This window comes from Diaphorina citri, unplaced genomic scaffold, assembly GCF_000475195.1.
Source record: "Diaphorina citri unplaced genomic scaffold, Diaci psyllid genome assembly version 1.1 scaffold233, whole genome shotgun sequence".
NCBI lineage: Eukaryota > Metazoa > Arthropoda > Insecta > Hemiptera > Psyllidae > Diaphorina > Diaphorina citri.
This window is the reverse complement of record NW_007377670.1, coordinates 222,551-246,627: the sequence shown is the minus strand read 5'-3', so window position 1 is coordinate 246,627 and position 24,077 is coordinate 222,551. Positions and strand designations below refer to the sequence as shown.

At 36.5% G+C, this 24,077-nt stretch overlaps 1 protein-coding gene and 3 long non-coding RNA genes across 4 annotated transcripts; all 4 read left to right on the top strand.

Annotated features, from left to right (window-relative positions):
* Window positions 1–575: 575 nt before the first annotated feature.
* On the top strand, window positions 576–22,918 carry LOC103506407 (sodium/hydrogen exchanger 6). The gene is made up of 11 exons (XM_026821463.1): window positions 576–841; window positions 1,047–1,270; window positions 1,551–1,628; window positions 2,097–2,173; window positions 2,347–2,556; window positions 3,064–3,314; window positions 3,809–3,924; window positions 4,139–4,145; window positions 4,321–4,361; window positions 22,137–22,313; window positions 22,669–22,918. The coding sequence occupies exons 1-11, from the start codon at window positions 613–615 to the stop codon at window positions 22,813–22,815; spliced, it is 1,557 nt and encodes a 518-aa protein (XP_026677264.1). The 5' UTR covers window positions 576–612; the 3' UTR covers window positions 22,816–22,918.
* On the top strand, window positions 6,504–7,622 carry LOC113466242. The gene is made up of 2 exons (XR_003390694.1): window positions 6,504–6,944; window positions 7,472–7,622. It is a non-coding gene; the product is annotated as an uncharacterized LOC113466242 (long non-coding RNA).
* On the top strand, window positions 13,306–16,621 carry LOC113466241. Its single transcript, XR_003390693.1, has 2 exons — window positions 13,306–15,755; window positions 15,944–16,621. It is a non-coding gene; the product is annotated as an uncharacterized LOC113466241 (long non-coding RNA).
* On the top strand, window positions 16,798–17,526 carry LOC113466245. The gene is made up of 2 exons (XR_003390698.1): window positions 16,798–17,009; window positions 17,154–17,526. It is a non-coding gene; the product is annotated as an uncharacterized LOC113466245 (long non-coding RNA).
* Window positions 22,919–24,077: the final 1,159 nt, after the last annotated feature.

The window sequence follows — 24,077 nt, the reverse complement described above, 5'->3', positions numbered from 1 at the left end:
GGAAATGTAGCGCGGACCATAAGGCCATGTCATTCGCTCTGGCTATTCGTAACACAGTGTCGGATGCTCGTCAAGCCATGTTAACCACAACCTCCCTCATTGTAATAGTCACTGTAGTCGTACAGGGGGGAGCCACTATACAACTCCTGCACTGGTTTAGAATACCGTAAGTTTATCCAATTTCTTGATTTGCAGAGTGAATACATGGATATTCGGTAAGCTTGTGAAGGTCTATTTTAACTATTGCGTTGTATGGAAAACAAGTACCACTCCAATTTTGTTGAAAGACAATTTATTTATGACTAAAAATGCTTGTCTTTTTGATCCCAAGGGCACAGGTTAGCCTTTACACTCCTTGAAAATGGAGTGTTCCTTCTACTTGATCCTATAAAATTAATTTAAAAACCAATCCAATCCTGAACTAATTGTGGTAAAGCTAGAAATCCCTTTTAGAGAAATAGCAGTAAAAACGGGTGACATAGTTATTCATTGAGTTGTGTTTTATTTTCAGAGTTGGAGTAGATGAGGAGACAGAGGCTTTACCCACATATAGGGTAAGTTACCTTCACGTACCTTTAAAAGTACAGTGTGTTTGGTGGTGCAACAGTCATAATGGCCGTTCACATACTGTCAGCAGTTGTCCTAACTTACTGCCTGGCTTTTGCTCAAGGCACTGCCACAGACATTGAACTTGATGCCAAAGCACAGCTTGCACATAGACTTGACAGTCTCAACTTGCTTCTGTATACATTTCTACTTACCCTAACTGTACTTACCATTTGGTTATTCAAACATCGTAGACTGAGATTTCTTCATGAGACTGGACTTGCTGTGATTTATGGTAAGTTTGGTGTGATCCAATGTACTCTCAAAGCAGTGTTAAGGCAGCATTGTATTAAATATGGGGTCCACTGGATTGCTAGTCTTCAAACTAAATCTATTTGTGTACCTGATACCAATTCTCCTCTTGTCCATCTCTCTTCTATGAGTAACAAATCCATAGCTAGTATCTAGTAACCTATAATTTTTTAATCTGTTTGTTACAGGTCTTATTGTTGGAGCACTGATCAGATACACAGGTAGTACCACACCATTACTGCATATACCTGTTGTTCCGGAGAACTCTAGTCAACTGCATCAGCTGTCACTTCCTCCAGACACACTTTGGCTTAAGTTTCCGGTCAAGGGAGCATCCAATATCAACAAGACATATGGCTACAGATTTAGAGGAGAGATTGTGGATCTTGAAAATAATGAAATTGATCTAAAAGTAAGTTTTCAGCATCTCAGGTTGATCCAACATTTTAGGTAAGGTTTGTACTTCAAAATTTCAAATGAATGCCTTGGATACTGTTGCAACCAGTTATTAAGTGATTGTCAAACTGAGAATTGGTTATTTTCAGGAGGATTTCTTTCCCCTTAACAATCATAACTACTTACTTCATTATTTTTTCTTGAACCTAATTTTCATTTAGCTCCTTCCCATAGGTATAGGTTCCTATCCCTACCTATTAAGTTATAAAAACAATGAATTTTCACCTCATTTCCAGGCTACATTTGATCCAGAGATATTCTTCAACATTATTCTGCCTCCCATCATTTTCCATGCTGGTTATTCTTTGAAAAGGGTAAGTTTGTTATTGATTTGTAATTTATGTAAAAACTTTGACACAGGTACTTATGTAATTGTTTCTCTTTTCCCTTATTGTGTGTTCGATTCAGTTAGTGTTTGGGCTTGGGAGGTGGGCATGAACTTAAATAGAATTTTAATTAAAAGTATGTTGTACATGGGTATTTTGTTCTCGTGTTCAATCTCCAAGACAGTTTGGCATGAATCATATCATATTCTCAATGACTCTCCAGGAATCATATTCTCAATGACTGCCCCATCTTGTCATATCAGGGAAACCTTAGAAGACCTGCAAAATTTAACACCTGATGGCAAAATATGGCTACACACTCATAATCTATAGATCTCTGAGTCTCTTTAATTATGTTTTAAAACTTTTGTAATATTGTAACTGTATCCAATTTGAAAATAAAATCCATACAATAAATAATGTTCAATCTCTTATTTCTGTCTCATTTGTTTTCAGAAATATTTCTTCAAAAATCTGGGTGCTATTTTAACGTTTGCACTGATTGGTACCACTATTTCATCATTTGTGATTGGGTAAGTATCAACTTTACTTTTAGTGGGCAGGAAAAAATAGGTAGATACTCATAAAAGATTGAAGAAAATACAGAGCTTTACCTACTATTCCTTTATAACAAAAATGACCTCAATAAATATTACTGATTTCCTCTTTCTTCTCAATTATTACCCAATTTAATTGTCTTTTTCAGAACTTTAATGTATGTCTTCTTACAACTGGTACCCAATTTGAAGAGTGGCTTCACATTTCTGGACTCTCTCTACTTTGGGGCCCTCATTTCTCCCACAGATCCTCTCACAATCCTTGCTATCTTCAATGATTTGAAAGTTGATGTTAACTTGTACGCTCTGGTGTTTGGTGAGAGTGTTCTCAATGATGCAGTGGCCATTGTATTATCTGGGTAAGAAATGAACTTTTGGATGATATGAATAAATGAGATCAGACTTATGCCAGGCTAGTTAGCTTGGAAGATAGTGTGCCTGCCCTTAGTAAGGTTTAGGTCTAACATTGATTCCTACCAAGGCAAACATCTTAAACAGATAAGGTTCGTTCTGGGAACGTCTGGCTTTCTCTAATCCCATTCTCCTCTCTTTGGTTTTGGGATGGTAAGACCTCTGTTGTTACATTTTCCTCCATTAAATCGCTTGAAAAATATCAGACTTTTGTTCGAAAGTTTCATAGTACAAACTAAATAGTTTAAAACTCTGTTCTTTTGTTTAATTCTCCTCTCTTTGGTTTTGGGATGGTAAGACCTCTGTTGTTACATTTTCCTCCATTAAATCGCTTGAAAAATATCAGACTTTTGTTCAAAAGTTTCATAGTACAAACTAAATAGTTTAAAACTCTGTTCTTTTGTTACAAATTGATACTTATAATACTTATATCTTTCTACTTCTGCATTTCACAGTGCTATTCAGAACTATGGCGAAAGATACCAATCTGGCACAGGAGGATTCGAAGCCAATGCTTTCCTATTAGCTGTTGGAGATTTCATCGGTATTTTCTCTCTGTCCCTATTCATCGGGGCTATCATGGGATGTCTGACAGCTTTCCTGACCAAGTTTACCAGGGTGAGAGATTTCCCTCTGCTGGAGTCGGCCCTGTTTGTTCTCATGTCCTACTCTACTTTCCTCATTGCTGAGGCCTCGGATCTTACAGGTAAGTCCTCTTGAATTTTTCACTCATATTTTGATTGCAAAGTTTACTTTCTCGTTTACTTGTGTTGAGTTGTTGATCCAGCACCTAAGTGGGAAGTAATGTCTCTTATCGCCCATCTGATGAGCGACATACCATATCGTCGGCATGCTACTACACAGACCACAGGAGTCTAATGTAGCAGTTTTTTCATTGCTTCAAAAAAAAAAAAAAAAAACGGCGCGGCGGTGATTGGTGAAATACTCATCTTTCTCTATACCTGTGTATAAAAAACTATACCTAAGTATGTATAAGAAACAAATAAAGTGGGATTGTTTTCTTAGCCAGGGTATAATGTCAGTGCGGTAGTACACCATGCTAACCTAAACTTACAATTACAACTAAGGTTACTACTTCAAATTCCTAATATAATTTCCCCTCAAGTCAAGTGTATTGGTATATGTAAGTAGGGCCAACAGTAACCTGATAAGAACTTTTATTCCCTTTTTCCCCTTTAGGTGTAGTCGCAGTCCTGTTCTGTGGTATGTGTCAAGCTCACTACACATACAACAATCTCTCCTCGGACTCCATTCTGCCTCCCATCATTTTCCATGCTGGTTATTCTTTGAAAAGGGTAAGTTTGTTATTGATTTGTAATTTATGTAAAAACTTTGACATAGGTACTTATGTAATTGTTTCTCTTTTCCCTTAGTGTGTGTTTGATTCAGTTAGTGTTTGGGCTGGGGAGGTGGGCATGAACTTAAATAGAATTTTAATTAAAAGTAAGTATGTTGTACATGGGTATTTTGTTCTTGTGTTCAATCTCTTTTTGTCTTTTTGATCCCAAGGGCACAGGTTAGCCTTTACACCCCTTGAAAATGGAGTGTTCCTTCTACTTGATCCTATAAAATTCATTTAAAAACCAATCCAATCCTGAATTAATTGTGGTAAAGCTAAAAATCCCTTTTAGAGAAATAGCAGTAAAAACGGGTGACATCGTTATTCATTGAGTTGTGTTTTATTTTCAGAGTTGGAGTAGATGAGGAGACAGAGGCTTTACCCACGTATAGGGTAAGTTACCTTTACCTACCTTTAGGGTAGAGCAGTGGCGTAGCGTGTATGTATGGCGTGTATGGCGGCCATACAACTCAAAAGTTCACTCTAATGCCCATAAATATTAATGGCATGTACTGTGATGGGGATGGGACTTGGTAGACCTGTGCATAAGCCCAACACGCCTTACACTTGAATTTAGACCACGCTACGCCACTGGGGTAGAGTTACCTCTTTCTTAACCTTTTGCTTCACTTAACGGTACATACATTATTGAAGGGTTTCTCACCTACTTTTATGGTGTTTCTTTTACTTTACCATTTTCACTTGTCCATTATACCTCTCCTAACCAATCTATGTGACGGTTTTGAATGTTAGAATTGCTCTAACCAATTTTAGCATTGGTTAAAGCTACAAGTTTGTGGGTAATACCAGTTTTCCATTCAATTAGATGCACAATTATCTCAAATTTATTTAGCTAAAATTTTCTCCCAATTTGTTTGAAAATTGTTTACCAACAAAGGATTGTTTTGTGTAATTGACTAACATCCTCCCTTCCCTATGATTTTGGTTTAACATTCGATTTTGATTGCACCCATTTCTTATTCCATTCTTGCCTTCTCAAGGATTCTTACAATGTCATTGGTGAAGACAAAAACAAGGTTAGTTGATAGAACACCTACTTCATAAAAGAGAAAGAGACTTATGTCGGGGATTAACTGACCGTTGCGTTCCTTTGTAAGAAATCACGCAATCGACTCTTACGTTTGTCTTAACCTTTGCTTGCTTGGGAAAATCACTGGAGAAATTTCACAACATTTCTCTCACCTTGACGCTTTTGTGAATTTTCTGTTTTCCAGAGAGGCGGAGAGAAATTTTGCTATTAAAATCCCCTTCCTTCCTTCCTATGTAGGAGCAAAAGAGAAGCAGAAAATCCCGACTTACTCCCGGCAGGAGTGGTGTAGACTGTAGATCATTTTGATTTTGTGCAATGACAGTGTAATATTGTTTGTAAAATGAGCTTATCATTTGTAAGTAGGTAGTTTGAATATGGAATACATTGAACTAATTAGTGGCTATTCATTTATAGTAGGTACCTTGGTGTACATAGACGGTTTTGTTTGTAGTCTAAGTATGAAAATGGTAGGCAAGGGCTTTTGCTCTTGATATGTAGTCGATTTATTTATTAATTTTTATTTGGTGATATTATTCTGATCATTTTATACTACTACAAGTCAGTTATTTCTGATATCATATTAAATATTAAGCATGTTTGGTTATGATTATGACAGGGAAAGATCACGGAATTGAATTTTCTCAAGTGTGAACAAATTTTGCTTATATTTCAATCTCTCATGGCTCTTTTGCTTATATTTCACCCCTTTCATACGAGTGAGTACCTTTTTCGGGGTTTATCATCTGGTTAGTATGACTGCATAACTTATCTCTATGACCCTTTTTTTGGTCTAATATATTTTCTTAGATGCAAAAGTGCTTTTCTGAGCCTGAAATAAGGATCCACTTTTTTTTCCTATCTCCTCATTGGGACATTTTTACCTTGGGTTTGCTTGCTTTACTCGCTTTCATGCTATTTTGTGTTGTTTCAATTCCTTGTCTTTATAAGTTGTTTGTGAGAGGATCAATTAACCAAACTCTTCAGTCGTTGGAATACCACGATATACATTTTTGATCCAAAAATTGCTAGTTTGAATTCCGGGACCAGTGGGGGAGACTTTTGAATACAAACATTTCGTAAAAAAGGGCTAGTTTTTTTATGGCAGCATGTTTAAATCTAAATTCTACGTATAACAGTCGGAAAACCTAAGTATTATTTTAGGTCCTAAATATTTGCAACATCCCCTTTTTCCTCGCCCCGTTAGAAGCCACCAAAATTTTGACAAATCGGACCTCTTGAAATGTTTCTTTTTACAGTGGAATTTGATCTCTGGTGCATCCCTTCCACCCAACTAGCCAATCATCTCTGAACCTCGTGAGTAATTACAAAGTAAAACACGAAAACAACACAAAAATGATAATGTTGCTATAGGCTTGGCTGTTATCTTATCAATAACCTTGCCTGTCCTCTTCGTTACTAATTCTTCCCATTTTTGCTTCTCTCCCCCTCCCTGTTTCTCATATCGAAATAATTGACCTCTCTCCCTCTCCCCACAGCGTCCTAGGGGCTTGAATGAAAAAAAAAAAAAGGAATTCAATTTGAATCGAATGATGTTACCTTCTCTTTGCTTTTTTAATAAGCAAAATATTAATACTTATTTTATGTTATAAATAAAATATATTTGACTTGGAATATTAAGCAAGCAATTTTTTTTAATCCATCCATTTAGAGAGCTTCCAACTCTACTGATGTCAACACATTAAAGTTCATAAGAACATACTTTCCAATCTCAGATTTTATTTTCACCTAGGAGTATTGAATTATGAAGTACACAGCAAGTCTTGTTTCCTAATTAGTAAACTCTACCATCCTTACATTAAATGATATGATAACAAGAGCAACTTCTCCCAAATGGTATTTCATTCTATATGATCAGTTGTACCCGTGATGTGACATTCATGGAAATGAACCATCAGACGAGTGAGGTAGAAATTTCATGTCTCAAGCAGGATTGGACCCAAAAATTTGAACGGATTCTGAGTTATTTTTGGGCCGCACAGCGTCCTAGGGGCTTGAATCGAAAAATAAGGAATTCAATTTGAATCGAATGATGTTACCTTCTCTTTGCTTTCTTTAATAAGCAAAATATTAATACTTATTTTATGTTACAAATAAAATATATTTGACTTGGAATATCAAGCAAGCAATTTTCTTTTTAATCCATCCATTTAGAGAGCTTCCAACTCTACTTATGTCAAACTAACACATTAAGTTCATAAGAACATACTTTCCAATCTCAGATTTTATTTGACTGGTATTTTCACCTAGGAGTATTGAAACTATTGAATTATGAAGTACACAGCAAGTCTTGTTTCCTAATTAGTAAACTCTACCATCCTTACATTAAATGATATTATAACAAGAGTAACTTCTCCCAAATGGCATTTCATTCTATATGATCAGTTGTACCCGTGATGTGACATTCATGGAAATGAACCATCAGACGAGTGAGGTAGAAATTTCACGTCTCAAGCAGGATTGAACCCAAACCCGGCTAATCAACAAGCAAGGGGAATGACTAAGACAGAAATAATAAACCAACAAAGAATCAAAAGGAAAATATACACAGGACAAAAAAAAAACCTTCTCAAGGAAAACGTAAATGCTGTTGGAATTGTTCAAAAAGGAAAAACTAAGGCGAGTCATTCTCTACTAATCAACAAGCAAGGGGAATGACTAAGACAGAAATAATAAACCAACAAAGAATCAAAAGGAAAATATACACAGGACAAAAAAAAAAACCTTCTCAAGGAAAACGTAAATGCTGTTGGAATTGTTCAAAAAGGAAAAACTAAGGCGAGTCATTCTCAAGGTAACAAAATGGAAGAAGAAATTAAAAACTAAATGTTGGAAGAGGGATGTCATCAGAGTATATCAGATAGGATCAAAGGATTAGTCTGACGAAAGTTTTTTTTCTTCCTCCTTCTTTAAAATCCGATTTAAAGGATTTTAATTCCTACATTGAATTCTTTATAATTTTAATTCCTTGACTTAATTCCTAAGTTACATGACTTAATAGTGTTTTTAAGGACACAAAGTTTCCTTGTTAAAACTATGCTGCAATGCTGGACATTTGGTTTTGGCTACAAATTTTACAAGTGGATGCCCTTCGCACTCAACCTTTGCTATTTCTTTAGCAAGGGCAATTCAGACTGGTATACTCCCTGTAGCACATAGCAGGCATGTTGGCACGAAAGGCATTCAGTCAACTCTCCTCATATATGTGGTACTTTCTCTCCAGAGTACTCGCGCTAGTTTAAGTATTTTATATGCTATTTTCAACCTAATTAAGCTTTTCTAAGTGTACCCTAGAAGTTAGACAATTTTCTAATGTTGCAAATTTTGGAACTTCCTTGTTTTGGATATTGAAGTCAAATAACCTCTTGTTACCCTTCCCTTATCTCTCCTTTCCTTTAAAGAAGAAAACAATCCCCATTTCACTGGGAATTTATTTTCTTGCCTCTGATTCGTATTATTAATAAGGTTATGAAGTATAACAGTCCTCGTATACCTATGATAAAAATAATATCGAATCATTGCTTAGGCTTTTTATCTAAGTATTCAATTGAAGCATATGATAGATTCACATGTACGCAATTTGTAATTTTGTATTGAAAGAGTTACAGATGTGTATAAACACGAGTAAGCAGAAAATAAGTTAGTGGCGTACACTTAAATACTTGGGCCAGCCACTCAGTATCAGGTAGACCTGACAAGCGAACCTGATCAGGTGTACCTGTCAGGTCTACCTTATAGTGAGTGGCTGGCCTTATTGTTTGATCAGATCTGAAAGTTTTTTTTCTTCCTCCTTCTTTAAAATCCGATTTAAAGGATTTTAATTCCTACATTGAATTCTTTATAATTTTAATTCCTTGATTCAATTCCTAAGGTACATGAGTTAATAGTGTTTTTAAGGACACAAAGTTTCCTTGTTAAAACTATGTTGCAATGCTGCTTTCTCTTCCATAGTCAATCCTTAAAATTATAAATGCTCCTTGGTCCCTGGGCATTGCAAAATGTGAAACAGTATGAAACATCCTTATGTTCAAGAACTTGGATCCCATTTTTACTTTTTACTTTCTATTTTTATACGCCACTGAGCAGTAAGCCTAAATATATTTTTCCCTATCTTATCTCTGGATTAGGTATTTTGTTTTCATACAATATCTCATTTCTTCTTTTTTCCTGAACTCTGATTATTCTGGTGTTTTCACTGAACTAAACCTTCCTAAGAAAAAACATAACCTATGTAATAAAATAATGAAAACTGCATGCGGCTGCACATTTAACGGGTACAACAGTATCATAATATGTAACAATAATACGTTTGTTCTGGATGCATTTGCATTTACGCCCATATGTGTCAGGGGTTTCTAAAATGTGGATAACTAGTTCTCTTTGAAGTTTTCACCCATTTGTACTGTATATTGTACACTTTTATATTTCTTTAAAAAAACGGCATTTTCACAGTCCTCGTATACCTATGATAAAAATAATATCGAATCATTGCTTAGGCTTTTTATCTAAGTATTCAATTGAAGCATATGATAGATTCACATGTACGCAATTTGTAATTTTGTATTGAAAGAGTTACAGATGTGTATAAACACGAGTAAGCAGAAAATAAGTTAGTGGCGTACACTTAAATACTTGGGCCAGCCACTCAGTATCAGGTAGACCTGACAAGCGAACCTGATCAGGTGTACCTGTCAGGTCTACCTTATAGTGAGTGGCTGGCCTTATTGTTTGATCAGATCTGAAAGTTTTTTTTCTTCCTCCTTCTTTAAAATCCGATTTAAAGGATTTTAATTCCTACATTGAATTCTTTATAATTTTAATTCCTTGATTCAATTCCTAAGGTACATGAGTTAATAGTGTTTTTAAGGACACAAAGTTTCCTTGTTAAAACTATGTTGCAATGCTGCTTTCTCTTCCATAGTCAATCCTTAAAATTATAAATGCTCCTTGGTCCCTGGGCATTGCAAAATGTGAAACAGTATGAAACATCCTTATGTTCAAGAACTTGGATCCCATTTTTACTTTTTACTTTCTATTTTTATACGCCACTGAGCAGTAAGCCTAAATATATTTTTCCTTATCTTATCTCTGGATTAGGTATTTTGTTTTCATACAATATCTCATTTCTTCTTTTTTCCTGAACTCTGATTATTCTGGTGTTTTCACTGAACTAAACCTTCCTAAGAAAAAACATAACCTATGTAATAAAATAATGAAAACTAGGAAACCAAAGATACCTCTTAACTTTCAGCACATGCTGTTCTTTGCTGGTGAGTTTGTTTTTACTGTCTCATAAAGGATTTTTTACTGACAAAATAAAAATGTATTTTCAAAGTTCTCCCATAATAGGTATAGTAGGTGATTTCGTTCATGATAGCTACACTAACCTCACGCTTTCATGCTCACGGCTTGAGCTTGAGGTAAGTGTGTTTCTACGTCATCTCTATTCTTCTCCTTTTTCCGTGCACAGACGGGGTCGGTGTTTTTCGTCAGCTTCTCAATCAGCCCTAACTAGGGTGATTGCTTTGGGCTGACATTTGGTTTTGGCTACAAATTTTACAAGTGGATGCCCTTCGCACTCAACCTTTGCTATTTCTTTAGCAAGGGCAAATCAGACTGGTATAATGAAAACTGCATGCGGCTGCACATTTAACGGGTATAACAGTATCATAATATGTAACAATAATACGTTTGTTCTGGATGCATTTGCGTTTACGCCCATATGTGTCAGGCGTTTCTAAAATGTGGACAACTAGTTCTCTTTGAAGTTTTCACCCATTTATACTGTATATTGTACACTTTTATATTTCTTTAAATAAACGGCATTTTTCCCACAGTTGAGAAACTCCTGACGCTATCGCCATATCGCAACCCCTGATTTCTTTCGCAACTTGTTATTGTGTTTGCTAGTGGATTTTTCTCTTCTTCACGCAATTCGGCATTTTTCCCACAGTTGAGAAACTCCTGACGCTATCGCCATATCGCAACCCCTGATTTCTTTCGCAACTTGTTATTGTGTTTGCTTGCGGATTTTTCTCTTCTTCACGCAATCTACTCCCTGTTTAAAGTCCCCCAGACAGACTAGGCTGGTCTACTCCCTGTTTAACGTCCCCTAGCCAGACTACTGTTTCTACATTATCAAACGACAGTAATATTCTCCCTCCTATTCCAGGACTGCGTGGGGCCATGTCAACATTTCTCTCACCTTGACGCTTTTGTGAATTTTCTGTTTTCCAGAGAGGCGGAGAGAAATTTTGCTATTAAAATCCCCTTCCTTCCTATGTAGGAGCAAAAGAGAAGCAGAAAATCCCGACTTACTCCCGGCAGGAGTTGTGTAGATCATTTTGATTTTGTGCAATGACAGTGTAATATTGTTTGTAAAATGAGCTTATCATTTGTAAGTAGTTAGTTTGAATATGGAATACATTGAACTAATTACTGGCTATTCATTTATAGTAGGTACCTTGCTGTACATGTACATAGACGGTTTTGTTTGTAGTCTAATGATGAAAATGGTAGGCAAGGGCTTTTGCTCTCAATATGTAGTCGATTTATTTATTTATTTTTATTTGGTGATATTATTCTGATCATTTTATACTACTACAAGTCAGTTATTTCTGATATCATATTAAATATCAAGCATGTTTGGTTATGATTATGACTTAGGACAGGGAAAGATCACGGAAGGGAATTTTCTCAAGTGTGAACAAATTTTGCTTATATTTCAATCTCTCATGGCTCTTTTGCTTATATTTCACCCCTTCATACGAGTGAGTACCTATTTCGGGGGTTTATCATCTGGTTAGTATGACTGCAGAACTTATCTCTATGACCTTTTTTTTTTTGGTCTAATATATTTTCTTAGATGCAAAAGTGCTTTTCTGAGCCTGAAATAAGGATCCACTTTTTTTTCTATTTCCTCATTGGGACGTTTTTACCTTGGGTTTGCTTGCTTTACTCGCTTTCATGCTATTTTGTGTTGTTTCAATTCCTTGTCTTTTTAAGTTGTTTGTGAGAGGGAGAGGATCAGTTAACCAAACTCTTCAGTCGTTGGAATACCACGATATATATTTTTGATCCAAAACTTGCTAATTTGAATCCCGGGACCAGTGGAAGAGACTTTTGAATACAAACATTTCGTAAAAAAAGGGCTAGTTTTTTTATGGCAGCATGTTTAAATCTAAATTCTACGTATAACAGTCGGAAAACCAGATAGAACTGAATTATTATTTTAAGTCCTAAATTTTTGCAACATCCCCTTTCTCCCCGCCCCGCTAGAAGCCACCAAAATTTTGACAAATCGGACCTCTTGAAATGTTTCTTTTTACAGTGGAATTTGATCTCTGGTGCATCCCCTTCCACCCAACTAGCCAATCATCTCTGAACCTCGTGAGTAATTACAAAGTAAAACACGAAAACAACACAAAAATGATAAAAATGTTGCCATAGGCTTGGCTGTTATCTTATCAATAACCTTGCCTGTCCTCTTCGTTACTAATTCTTCCCTTTTTTGCTTCTCTCCCCCTCCCTGTTTCTCATATCGAAATAATTGACCTCTCTCCCACTCCTTTCCCAAACCTCATTTTGAAATAGTGGACTTTGCCCTCCCTTCCCTCAGGAATATCAATATTATCAGTTCCGGAAGAGCTGACCCTAATTAAAATCTAGGTCCTTGTGATAATTTTTTTATTAGGGTGACGTGTTTGCCAATTTCAATTAACAAAGGAACCTTTTCATATGAGAAAAACACTTAGTCATCGAAAAAAAAAGTGATATGAGTGCCACACAGAAGGCCCAAGTTCGATGCCGGAAAATAGAGAGAAAAAAAATCGATTATTTTGACTATTTTTATCCATCAAAATTCGTAATCTGTAGCGGTGATAAAATATGTAGGATAAACTAAAAATAGATTAGGTATAAAGGTAACACTGATTAGTTTCTAGTTCTAGACAAAATATACACGTGTGTGTATTCACAGTTCACAGGTAGGCAATTATCAAATTTTCTATGAATTTTTAAGGATGGTCCAATTTTAGGGTTTGTTCCCATTCCTCCAATAGCGGTGATAAAATATGTAGGATAAACTAAAAATAGATTAGGTATAAAGGTAACACTGATTAGTTTCTAGTTCTAGACAAAATATACGCGTGTGTGTATTCACAGTTCACAGGTAGGCAATTATAAAATTTTCTATGAATTTTTAAGGATGGTCCAATTTTAGGGTTTGTTCCCATTCCTCCAGTCTCTTTGCTTTCATTAATAAGCAAAATATTAATACTTATTTTATGTTACAAATAAAATATATTTGACTTGGAATATCAAGCAAGCAATTTTTTTTTTAATCCATCCATTTAGAGAGCTTCCAACTCTACTGATGTCAACACATTAAGTTCATAAGAACATACTTTCCAATCTCAGATTTTATTTTCACCTAGGAGTATTGAATGAAGTACATAGCAAGTCTTGTTTCCTAATTAGTAAACTCTACCATCCTTACATTAAATGATATGATAACAAGAGTAACTTCTCCCAAATGGTATTTCATTCTATATGATCAGTTGTACCCGTGATGTGACATTCATGGAAATGAACCATCAGATGAGTGAGGTAGAAATTTCATCTCTCAAGCAGGATTGAACCCAAAACCGCCTAATCAACAAGCAAGGGGAATGACTAAGACAGAAATAATAAACCAACAAAGAATGAAAAGGAAAATATACACAGGACAAAAAAAAAACCTCAAGGAAAACGTAAATGCTGTTGCAATTGTTCAAAAAGGAAAAACTAAGGCGAGTCATTCTCAAGGTAACAAAATGGAAGAAGAAATGAAAAACTAAATGTGGAAAAGGGATGTCATCAGAGTATATCAGATAGGATCAAAGGATTAGTCTGAGATGGAATAAATATAACAGTTAAGAGGACAACAGGGAAATGGATCAAATGAAAACAGATCACTCCAAGGGTTAATCTACCCAGAAGAGGAGAACACGGGGGCCTTCAAACAAGAGGTCAGCCACTGATTGACATCAAGTGAGTGCCCTCCCGTGAACCCATACTAACCCCCCACAACTATCTGACAAGGCTAGCCATGACAGTATGCTACGAATTGTCAAGCCCTGGAGAGAATATGTATGATTGTGACTTTGCAAATCCAATACACATCACGAATACCTATCACTTAGAATTACAGTGGTTCCTAACCTAGGAGATAAACCTGAGGTAGATCGGCGATTTAAATGCCCCGCTATTTAGCCACACTGGAATACAAGGGGATATTTGCTCAGCCCTGGTTCTGGAGTGATATGAATTCGAGTTTGATAACCACTAACGCAGAAGTACTATGTTACTTTGTCGCTTTGCTATATGGCACGTAGTGAACACCGTATCAGATATTTGCCAATCAAAAGCTACATATTCGACTGCGAATTATACATGAAGGTTTGTACCAATGAAATCACACGATATATTGTTTCAGTCATTCAAGTACAAACATACCGTAGAGAGGTACCTGTTGTTTTTGCAAATATCAAATAAGTCGCGTGAGTTCAAGGCGAGAAATAGAACATGTCTCATTGACAGACAAATGAGACAATGCGGGTAGCGGGACTTTTCGCGTGTGTCGGTATTGATCTGTCTACTTATTCATATCTATTTATGTGAAATATTTGATATGGTTTTCATTACAAAATGATCTGAAGATTTTGGCACTCAAAAAGTCGGGAGTTTTTATTTCAGAATAGAATTTGACTTCAACAGACATCGTTTTTTACTGAGACTTATATAAGTCGGGGATTGCATGATTGCATCTGATCTAACAATACCTGTACGGACGGGATGACTGGAAATAATGTCATTTAATATTATTTAGCTGCTGATTTTTTTTTTATTTAATTCTAATATAGGTATTGATTCAAAAATAAAAACCTAGCTTGAGCTTTGATTGAGTGTTTAAAAAAAAAAACAAGGAAATGTACTATAGAGTATTGGCATGTTTCTTCATCTCCCCGTGACATATTGAAGAGATTTGGTGTTGATTGGCGAATGTGAAAACTGGTCAGTGTGGCAGGACAAATACTTGCTCGTACATAGGGGAGAATGTTATTGTCCAATATATTTCCTTACCAACTTTTCCTGAACACAAACTATTCGAGACAATGCTCAGATAACTTCAGCAATCTCACCAGTGCTTCATGAGGGCTCATTGTCTAGCTTCCTATGATAAACCAACTCGGCTTTATAGTCTTCTGTTGAATTTATGAAAACTTCTTGTTGGTCCTTTTTTTAGGATGTTTTTCTGTGTTTGATGAGATATTGAAATCCGCATTGGATTAGCTGGTTAAAGTCCTCTTTTGAATCAACATGCTGTTTCCAATGCAGTTTCTTTGCACCAACATAAGGGCAACATGAGGCTATAACTGCTAGAACAGTTACTGGGGGAGTTTGGATACCAGGGGGCCGTAAATATAGGAATATTACATCCAACCTTTCCTATCTAAATATAAACTGTAATATCCATTCAGTGTGACCAATAGCGACAATACAAGCGCCGGAAGAAAACAACTCAGAACCGTTTCTAACCTGACCTAAGCCCTACCTAATCTTATAAGTACGATCTTATCTTATAAGAGGTGAAGACCAGATGACTTAAGGAAGAGGAGGTCACATCAATTAGGAGAGATGTGGAAGGGAAATTAGTCATATCCACCACCTCGCTAGAGGTAGATCCTGAAGATATCCACCAACCAGTTGACACAGAGTTAGATGCTGAAGATCATATCTACCACCAAGTTGACATGGAAGCGTCCATGATTAAGGTAGCAGTATCTACCACTAAGCAACATGAGGATTGAGGATGAAGGTTCAAAAGGTCATAAGAGGAGGGAAGGAGGTGGCGATGTCGCTAGAGGTAGATCCTGAAGATATCCACCAACCAGTTGACACAGAGTTAGATGCTGAAGATCATATCTACCACCAAGTTGACATGGAGGCGTCCATGATTAAGGTAGTAGTATCTACCACTAAGCAACATGAGGATTGAGGATGAAGGTTCAAAAGGTCATAAGAGGAGGGAAGGAGGTGGCGATGGAGAGGGGGTGGAGGAGAGGGGAGGGAAGGATTTCAACCACTCAGAGGAGTGACCAGTTTCGCCAGGAGACTCTGAACATTGACAACACTGGAACCGGATGCGCTGTTGCCACATTGTCCCGCAGATGCGAGGTTGTCAGATTGACTCTGGGACTGCAGACGTTGTCGTCGTTGTACCAGGAGACTTTCCGAGGGAGGGGACAGTCTCATGTTAGTCGGCGTGGCTAACCATTGCTCGTCCTTTGGGTTCTTACAAATGGAGAAGTGTTGCAGAATGACGCGGTTGGCGCTCATGGCAGACTCGGCGAAGGAGGACAGCTCCCGTGCACTTTGGTTACGTCGTATGACTTGAGGTGTGACTAGGGGACGGTGGGCGGTACCGGCGGTAGAGATCCAGGGGTGTTTCAGTACGGAGGCGGCACTCAGACGTTTCCGCGCATCCTTCACCAGGAGACGGCGGATCAGATCTTTAGCCTCATCCGAGATGGTGGACCATTCCCCCTCGGGGAAATCGTAATGGCCTGTGGAACAAACAAACAGCAATTCATGTTAGATATGATGTGATAAAGGTTAGTCACTGAAAATACTTTAGAAACTGTCTGCGTTCCTATACGTACGTTTATCAGTTCAATACACAAAATAGAACATAGATATAGCGAACTACAGATGGATCATGAAAAAGGAATACCCTTAGCTTTGGTTTAACAGTTACTGTTCCGAGGTTAAATTTAAGGTTGACCCAGCTTCTGTGGTAGGGTCAACATTTAAGGTTACTTTTGTAGGATTTTGTGGCGGAGTCAATATTTAAGGCTGGCCCATTAGATAATGGAGGAGAGTCAATATTTAAGGTTGATCTAATAGATATTGTGGCGCAGTCAATATTTAAGGTTCAAAAGTTAAGTAAAAGATCTAATTTTTTGTGAATACCTGGTAGCGAATCTTTTGCAGATCTATGTTCGGATATGGTTGTCAATTTTCATCTGCCCTTTTTTTAGACTTCCGAGGATTTTGTGGCGGAGTCAATATTTAAGGCTGGCCCATTAGATAATGGAGGAGAGTCAATATTTAAGGTTGATCCAATAGATTGGCGAAAGGTTCAAAAGTTAGGTAAAAGATCTATTTTTTTGTGAATACCTGGTAGCGAATCTTTTGCAGATCTATGTTCGGATATGGTTGTCAATTTTCATTTTCCCTTTTTTTTAGACTTCCTTATCGAATACAGATAGCTGCAGCCCTTGAATTAAATTATTTTCTGTTTTTCTATCTCGAATGACGAGCTCTTCTAATTTTTTGATAAGGCAAATCTTGGAATTGAAGAATTAAGAGATTAACTCAAATGAATGCTTTTTTGTTTATTTTGTTTTGAATGTTTTTCTTTTTCTAGAAATGCCACACAATGGCAGCTTTGTAGGTTTGAACCAAATTTACTTGGCGTTTAACCAGCACGACCATCTAGAACTCGACCAAAACACGAAAGTTCTTTTCATTAACAACAAACACCATGCCGTTATCACTTGTTATCGGAGATTAACTCAAATGAATGCTTTTTTGTTTATTTTGTTTTGAATGTTTTTCTTTTTCTAGAAATGCCACACAATGACAGCTTTGTTAAGTATGATTTCTTTTCCTCTTTGTTATTTTTCAAAATTTAATTTATTTTAAATGGAAAATTGTGCTTTTCCTTCCTTAATTTTTTCTTAAATTGTAATTACCTTTTCGGTAAAAGAAGCGGTATGCAGATTTTATTTGAATGGCCAATAAGCAGACTGTACTGCCCTTTTATTTTGAAAATTTCAGTTTTTTAAACATTATTGGAAAAAGCACGTCACAATTCTGTCATCACTTGCTAGATATCTTCTCACTAATGCCGCTTTCATACAGCAAGGAATTCAATTTGGACTATCCTTTGTACAGATCCAAACTTTCAATTTCGAAGTCCTTAGAATGACACTGATAAGAGATGTAGCACGTGCATTGTGTCGCGTTCTCATCCCAAACGACCGACAAACGGGAAAAACATTTGTTTCCCCATGTTTTTCCCCATTTTTTGTGATAACCGAGAGTATTACCGAATGTATGAAACCTTATCGCTTATCACATTTTACCTTGATTTCTATTTATCACCCAAATAAAGTCAAGTGTTGGGTGATAAACAAAACCTGCTGTTGTCCCGTTTGTTTTTCACTTTTAGGAGGTGTCAACATGAGGTGATAATTGTTTTTCACAGTTCGGGACATCAGGTAAATTTGTTTTGATAGCTCGATTGTGAATCAGTCCCAAAAAAGGTAAACATGACTATTAGGTTATCAAATATGAAATCAGTACTGATAAGAGATGTAGCACGTGCATTGTGTCGCGTTCTCATCCCAAACGACCGACAAACGGGAAAAACATTTGTTTCCCCATTTTTTTGTGATAACCGAGAGTATTACCGAATGTATGAAACCTTATCGCTTATCACATTTTACCTTGATTTCTATTTATCACCCAAATAAAGTCAAGTGTTGGGTGATAAACAAAACCTGCTGTTGTCCCGTTTGTTTTTCACTTTTAGGAGGTGTCAACATGAGGTGATAATTGTTTTTCACAGTTCGGGACATCACGTAAATTTGTTTTGATAGCTCGATTGTGAATCAGTCCCAAAAAAGGTAAACATGACTATTAGGTTATCAAATATGAAATATTAATGGCCAAGGCCTACACGTAATGACGTGTGTAGTACTCAGTACGCTTTAGCTAATTGATTGACAATTAGTACGTTACCTATAAGTCATTTAAACTATTGTTCCTAATTCATACAAATCATACAACTAGCTGGGACTAATTGAACGTGTTAAGCGAATTTAGAATGCCTCCAATTTAATATAGGTCATCATTTCTCATTACCATATCTTGGTAATGTGGGTATCATCAATATTTTGATAGCTCGATTGTGAATCAGTCCCAAAAAAGGTAAACATGACTATTAGGTTATCAAATATGAATTAGCTAGGCTGGTTAGGGTTAGCTGTTCTCCTCCCTGTTTATAGATTCCGCGAATTTAAATTTAAATTTGATTCGATATTTTTTTAAAGAGGTTTGATAGGGGCAACTGTTACTGCTAAGGTCATATATCGTCCAAACTCGATACTAAAATGAGGAAATGAAAGGTGGCAGGTGCCTATTCCAAACGAATTTACAGACACTAATCCTACTATCATATCACATCACGTCATGTTCTGGTTCAAAATCGACCTGAGAGGACCGGTCAGTGGCCTTAAGCACATAGCCAGTACGCTTTAGCTAATTGATTGACAATTAGTACGTTACCTATAAGTCATTTAAACTATTGTTCCTTATTCATACAAATCATACAACTAGCTGGGACTAATTGAACGTGTTAAGCGAATTTAGAATACCTCCAATTTAATATAGGTAACCGGGGTGATGGTCTCTAGCCATGTTTAATTGGCTCGTCCTGAACCGCAGTCAACCATCGTGAGGACTTGTGCTTATTCTTTAAAAGTAGGGAAAACCCTTTGAAACTGCCAGCTAGCTAGGCTGGTTAGGGTTAGCTGTTCTCCTCCCTGTTTATAGATTCCGCGAATTTAAATTTAAATTTGATTCGATATTTTTTTAAAAAGAGGTTTGATAGGGGCAACTGTTACTGCTAAGGTCATATCGTCCAAACTCGATACTAAAATGAGGAAATGATAGGTGGCAGATCCCTATTCCAAACGAATTTACAGACACTAATCCTACTATCATATCACATCACGTCATGTTCTGGTTCAAAATCGACCTGAGAGGACCGGTCAGTGGCCCTAAGCACATAGCACGCATGTTGGCACGAAAGGCATTCAGTCAACTCTCCTCATATATGTGGTACTTTCTCTCCAGAGTACTCGCGCTAGTCAGTGTCAGTATGAGTTCAGTGTAACCATAGGGTTACGTGTTGTTCCGTAGGGGAGCGGTCAGGTATACAGAGTGCGGTGGAATATCCTGGCCTACGATTCGTAGGTTATCCTCCAAATCGTAGATGGATATCTATTACCTACATGGCAAATCGTTTAACAACGTAGATATTTATATGATTAGAAATAATTGTATCTGGTACCTACATGGCAAATCGTTTTTCAAATCGTTTTAAAAACGATTTATATGACCACGACTAATTGCCTAATTAGGTATTAAGTTATCAGAGAACAAGTATCCAGCATTTCTAGAAATTTAAAAAACTTGGTTTAGTTCAAGTTACTGCGTGAGAATCCTCATTAATAAAGAAGAAGTAGAATGGAGAAGAAAATTCAGGACTTATTTTGAGTCAAACAGAGAATGTGGAGGGTTTTATGCCCCCTGTCAAACCTTCCGTGAGATTCTTGTACCCTATCTGAGGGACAGGGAAAGTCCCGGTATTGAACCAGATTTAAATTATCGAATATAAATGCTCACCTTTCGAATGGAGGAAACTCAGAGCACTGGCCAAATCCCGGACAATCTGACTGGCCTCCTTTTCGCTGAAATGAACCCTCTCCTGGATTCGTTCCAGCAACTGACCTCCCTCCACCTTTTCGAATACCAAGTAGAACCTGCAGGACACAAGAGAAAATCTCAATGTTATTAGATCGGACGTTCCCTTTGCAACCTGTGGGTTCTGATTATTCTCAATCAAAATATGGAAATGTTGGACTGGAATTGTACCCCTGATTCTTGATTTTCCAAGAGCGGATCTAAGCATTCTCGAAAGCTGACCAAATCTGAGTATTCTCGATTTTCTTTGTTCAAAGTTGAATCTTTATTGTTTTTTAATTTATCTGTTTCTGTTTAGACTACGAAGGTGTTTCGGTATACTAAAAACAGACGTATGAGTTCAGTGTAACCATAGGGTTACGTGTTGTTCCGTAGGGGAGCGGTCAGGTATACAGAGTGCGGTGGAATATCCTGGCCTACTATTCGTAGGTTATCCTCCAAATCGTAGATGGATATCTATTATCTACATGGCAAATCGTTTTACAAGAAGAAGGAGAATGGAGAAGAAAATTCAGGACTTATTTTGAGTCAAACAGAGAATGTGGAGGGTTTTATGCCCCCTGTCAAACCTTCCGTGAGATTATTGTACCCTATCTGAGGGACAGGGAAAGTCCCCGTATTGAACCAGATTTAAATTATCGAATATAAATGCTCACCTTTCGAATGGAGGAAACTCAGAGCACTGGCCAAATCCCGGACAATCTGACTGGCCTCCTTTTCGCTGAAATGAACCCTCTCCTGGATTCGTTCCAGCAACTGACCTCCCTCCACCTTTTCGAATACCAAGTAGAACCTGCAGGACACAAGAGAAAATCCCAGTGTTATTAGATCGGACGTTCCCTTTGCAACCTGTGGGTTCTGATTATTCTCAATCAAAATGTGGAAATGTTGGACTAGAATTGTACCCCTGATTCTTGATTTTCCAAGAACGGATCTAAGCATTCTCGAAAGCTGACCAAATCTGAGTATTCTCGATTTATACTTTGTTCAAAGTTGAATCTTTATTGTTTTTTTAATTTTTAATTTATCTGTTTCTGTTTAGACTCCGAAGGTGTTTTGGTATACTAAAAACAGATAGGATTCTTACAATGTCATTGGTGAAGACAAAAACAAGGTTAGTTGATAGAACACCTACTTCATAAAAGACAAAAAGAGAAAGAGACTGCGTTCCTTTGTAAGAATTATAAAAGAGAAGGATTAGGGTTTAGAGAAATTTTCAGACATATGAGTATAATGGATTGACTTATAATAATAGGTGAAGATTTTTTCGGGTTTGGCAATTGAAATTGAGACATTTTATTTCACTGTGAATTTATTGATCTGAACAATTTTGCTCAATTTATTTGATAAAAGAAGAAGAAGAAGAAGAAAAATAAAAAGATATATTAACCGGAGTTTTTCCCCTGAATTAATATCTGATGTCTGAGAACTTTATATGTAAGTACCTAACTTTAGAAATTTATGTAAAAATTCATGTAATTTTCACCACCCCCTCTTTATTCCAGGAGCCCCGGGAGTCAGAGCCCTACGAGAAGGCCCTGATGGCCCGGATCTGGTCCCGGTTTGACTCGCACTACATGAAGCCCCTGCTAACCCATGCCCGGCCTTCCCTCATGGAAACCTTGCCTGGGTGTTGTAATCCTTTGGCGAGATTGTTGACTACCACTGAACAGATCACTCAGGTGAGAACCGAAACAGAAAGACTGCACAAATTTGAAATTTCCCAGAGGGACAAGGACTCTGATTGTTATAGTTTCCCTCTGTAAATAACTCTCAATAAGAAATTTCCCAAATTTTATCAAAAAAGTTTAAACTTTGACTATACACTGAGTCCTGATTGGTTAATTTTTAATCCAAAATTTAAAATGAACCCTTAATATTGCTTAATCCAATGAGTTGAACCTTAAAATTACATTTAGGTGGCCTGGTTTTTAATGAGCCTTTGAAATGATAAGAAATGCATATTCTGTTCAATTCTAAAGAGCCAGAGAGGAATAGTCAGGTAAAATGAGAGCTTTTATTTTTTGCCATTTTCAGGAACATCGGAACAAAGAGGACTCTGGCTCAGAAGAGGGAGGGGATGACGAGGCTGATTCCAGGAAAGGATGTATTCAGACATCTCGGGTTAGTAATAGAAATGGTTCTGGTACCAGTAATAACTATAATAATGTTGTGTATATCTAAACAGGGATATGAGCACTTCAGAGCCAAAGTTGTCCGAGATATACTAAAGTCGAATGTTGGTAATGTTGTGATACCCACAAAACTTGTGAAGATTTGAAGAAGCTTTGTGCTTCACCACATAGATTTCATGACTTGAATTTTGATACCAATTTTCGGAAAGTCGGTTAGGCACCTTTCTTGGTACCAGTAATAACTATAATAATGTTGTGTATATCTAAACAGGGATATGAGCACTTCAGAGCCAAAGTTGTCCGAGATATACTAAATTCGAATGTTGGTAATGTTGTGATACCCACAAAACTTGTGAAGATTTGAAGAAGCTCTGTGCTTCACCACATAGATTTCATGACTTGATTTTTGATACCAATTTTCGGAAAGTCGGTTAGGCACCTTTAGCTTTAAAGTGTTTATGTTATAATATGTTGTTATCGTCACCAGGGCTTTAAAAAGGTCGTCATTTTTGCCAAAGAGACCAGTAAAATTTAGAGGAACACCAATTTCTTTTCATTTTACTTTTTTTTCTCTTTTTTTATCAGTCTTAGGATATAGTCTCAGAAGTTGTCAAGGACGTTAGTATTTTTAATTTATTTCTGTTTTGTTTAATAAAATTTAGAGGAACACCAATTTCTTTTCATTTTACTTTTTTTTCTCTTTTTTTATCAGTCTTAGGATATAGTCTCAGAAGTTGTCAAAGACGTTAGTATTTTTAATTTATTTCTGTTTTGTTTAACTATTTTTCAGTTTTAGACTTTCGTTGATTTTTCATTATTTTTTCAATTTATTAATCAAGCTTCTAAGGAGCCGGGTGTATTATATTTTAATGACATAGTTACGTAAATATTAGTGTGATATATATTTATTTTTTTTTTTAAGTTTTGTTTTGTTAAGTTTTTTTTATTTTTATTTAACGAATCTAAGGCGCGTTTCGCACTGAGGTAACACGTTGCAAGTAGCAAGTCGCAAGATGCTACTGCTTACGTCCTTTTTTTTTTTTTTTTTTTTTTTTTTTTTTTTTTTTTCGAAAGTTTTGTTTTGTTAAGTTTTTTTGATTTTTATTTAACGAATCTAAGAGTGACCAAAATACATAAATTATTTAGTTTGAGTAATAATTTTATTAATTGGGTTGTAATTAAATTTTCTGAGTAACCAATTATTGATTAACCATTTGTTCAAGATTATTCATAACCATTCGTTCAAGAGTACTAATAACCTGTACAACGAGCACGTTTGTCCATCCAGTGCTTTCTTGTCTGTTGTCTTGT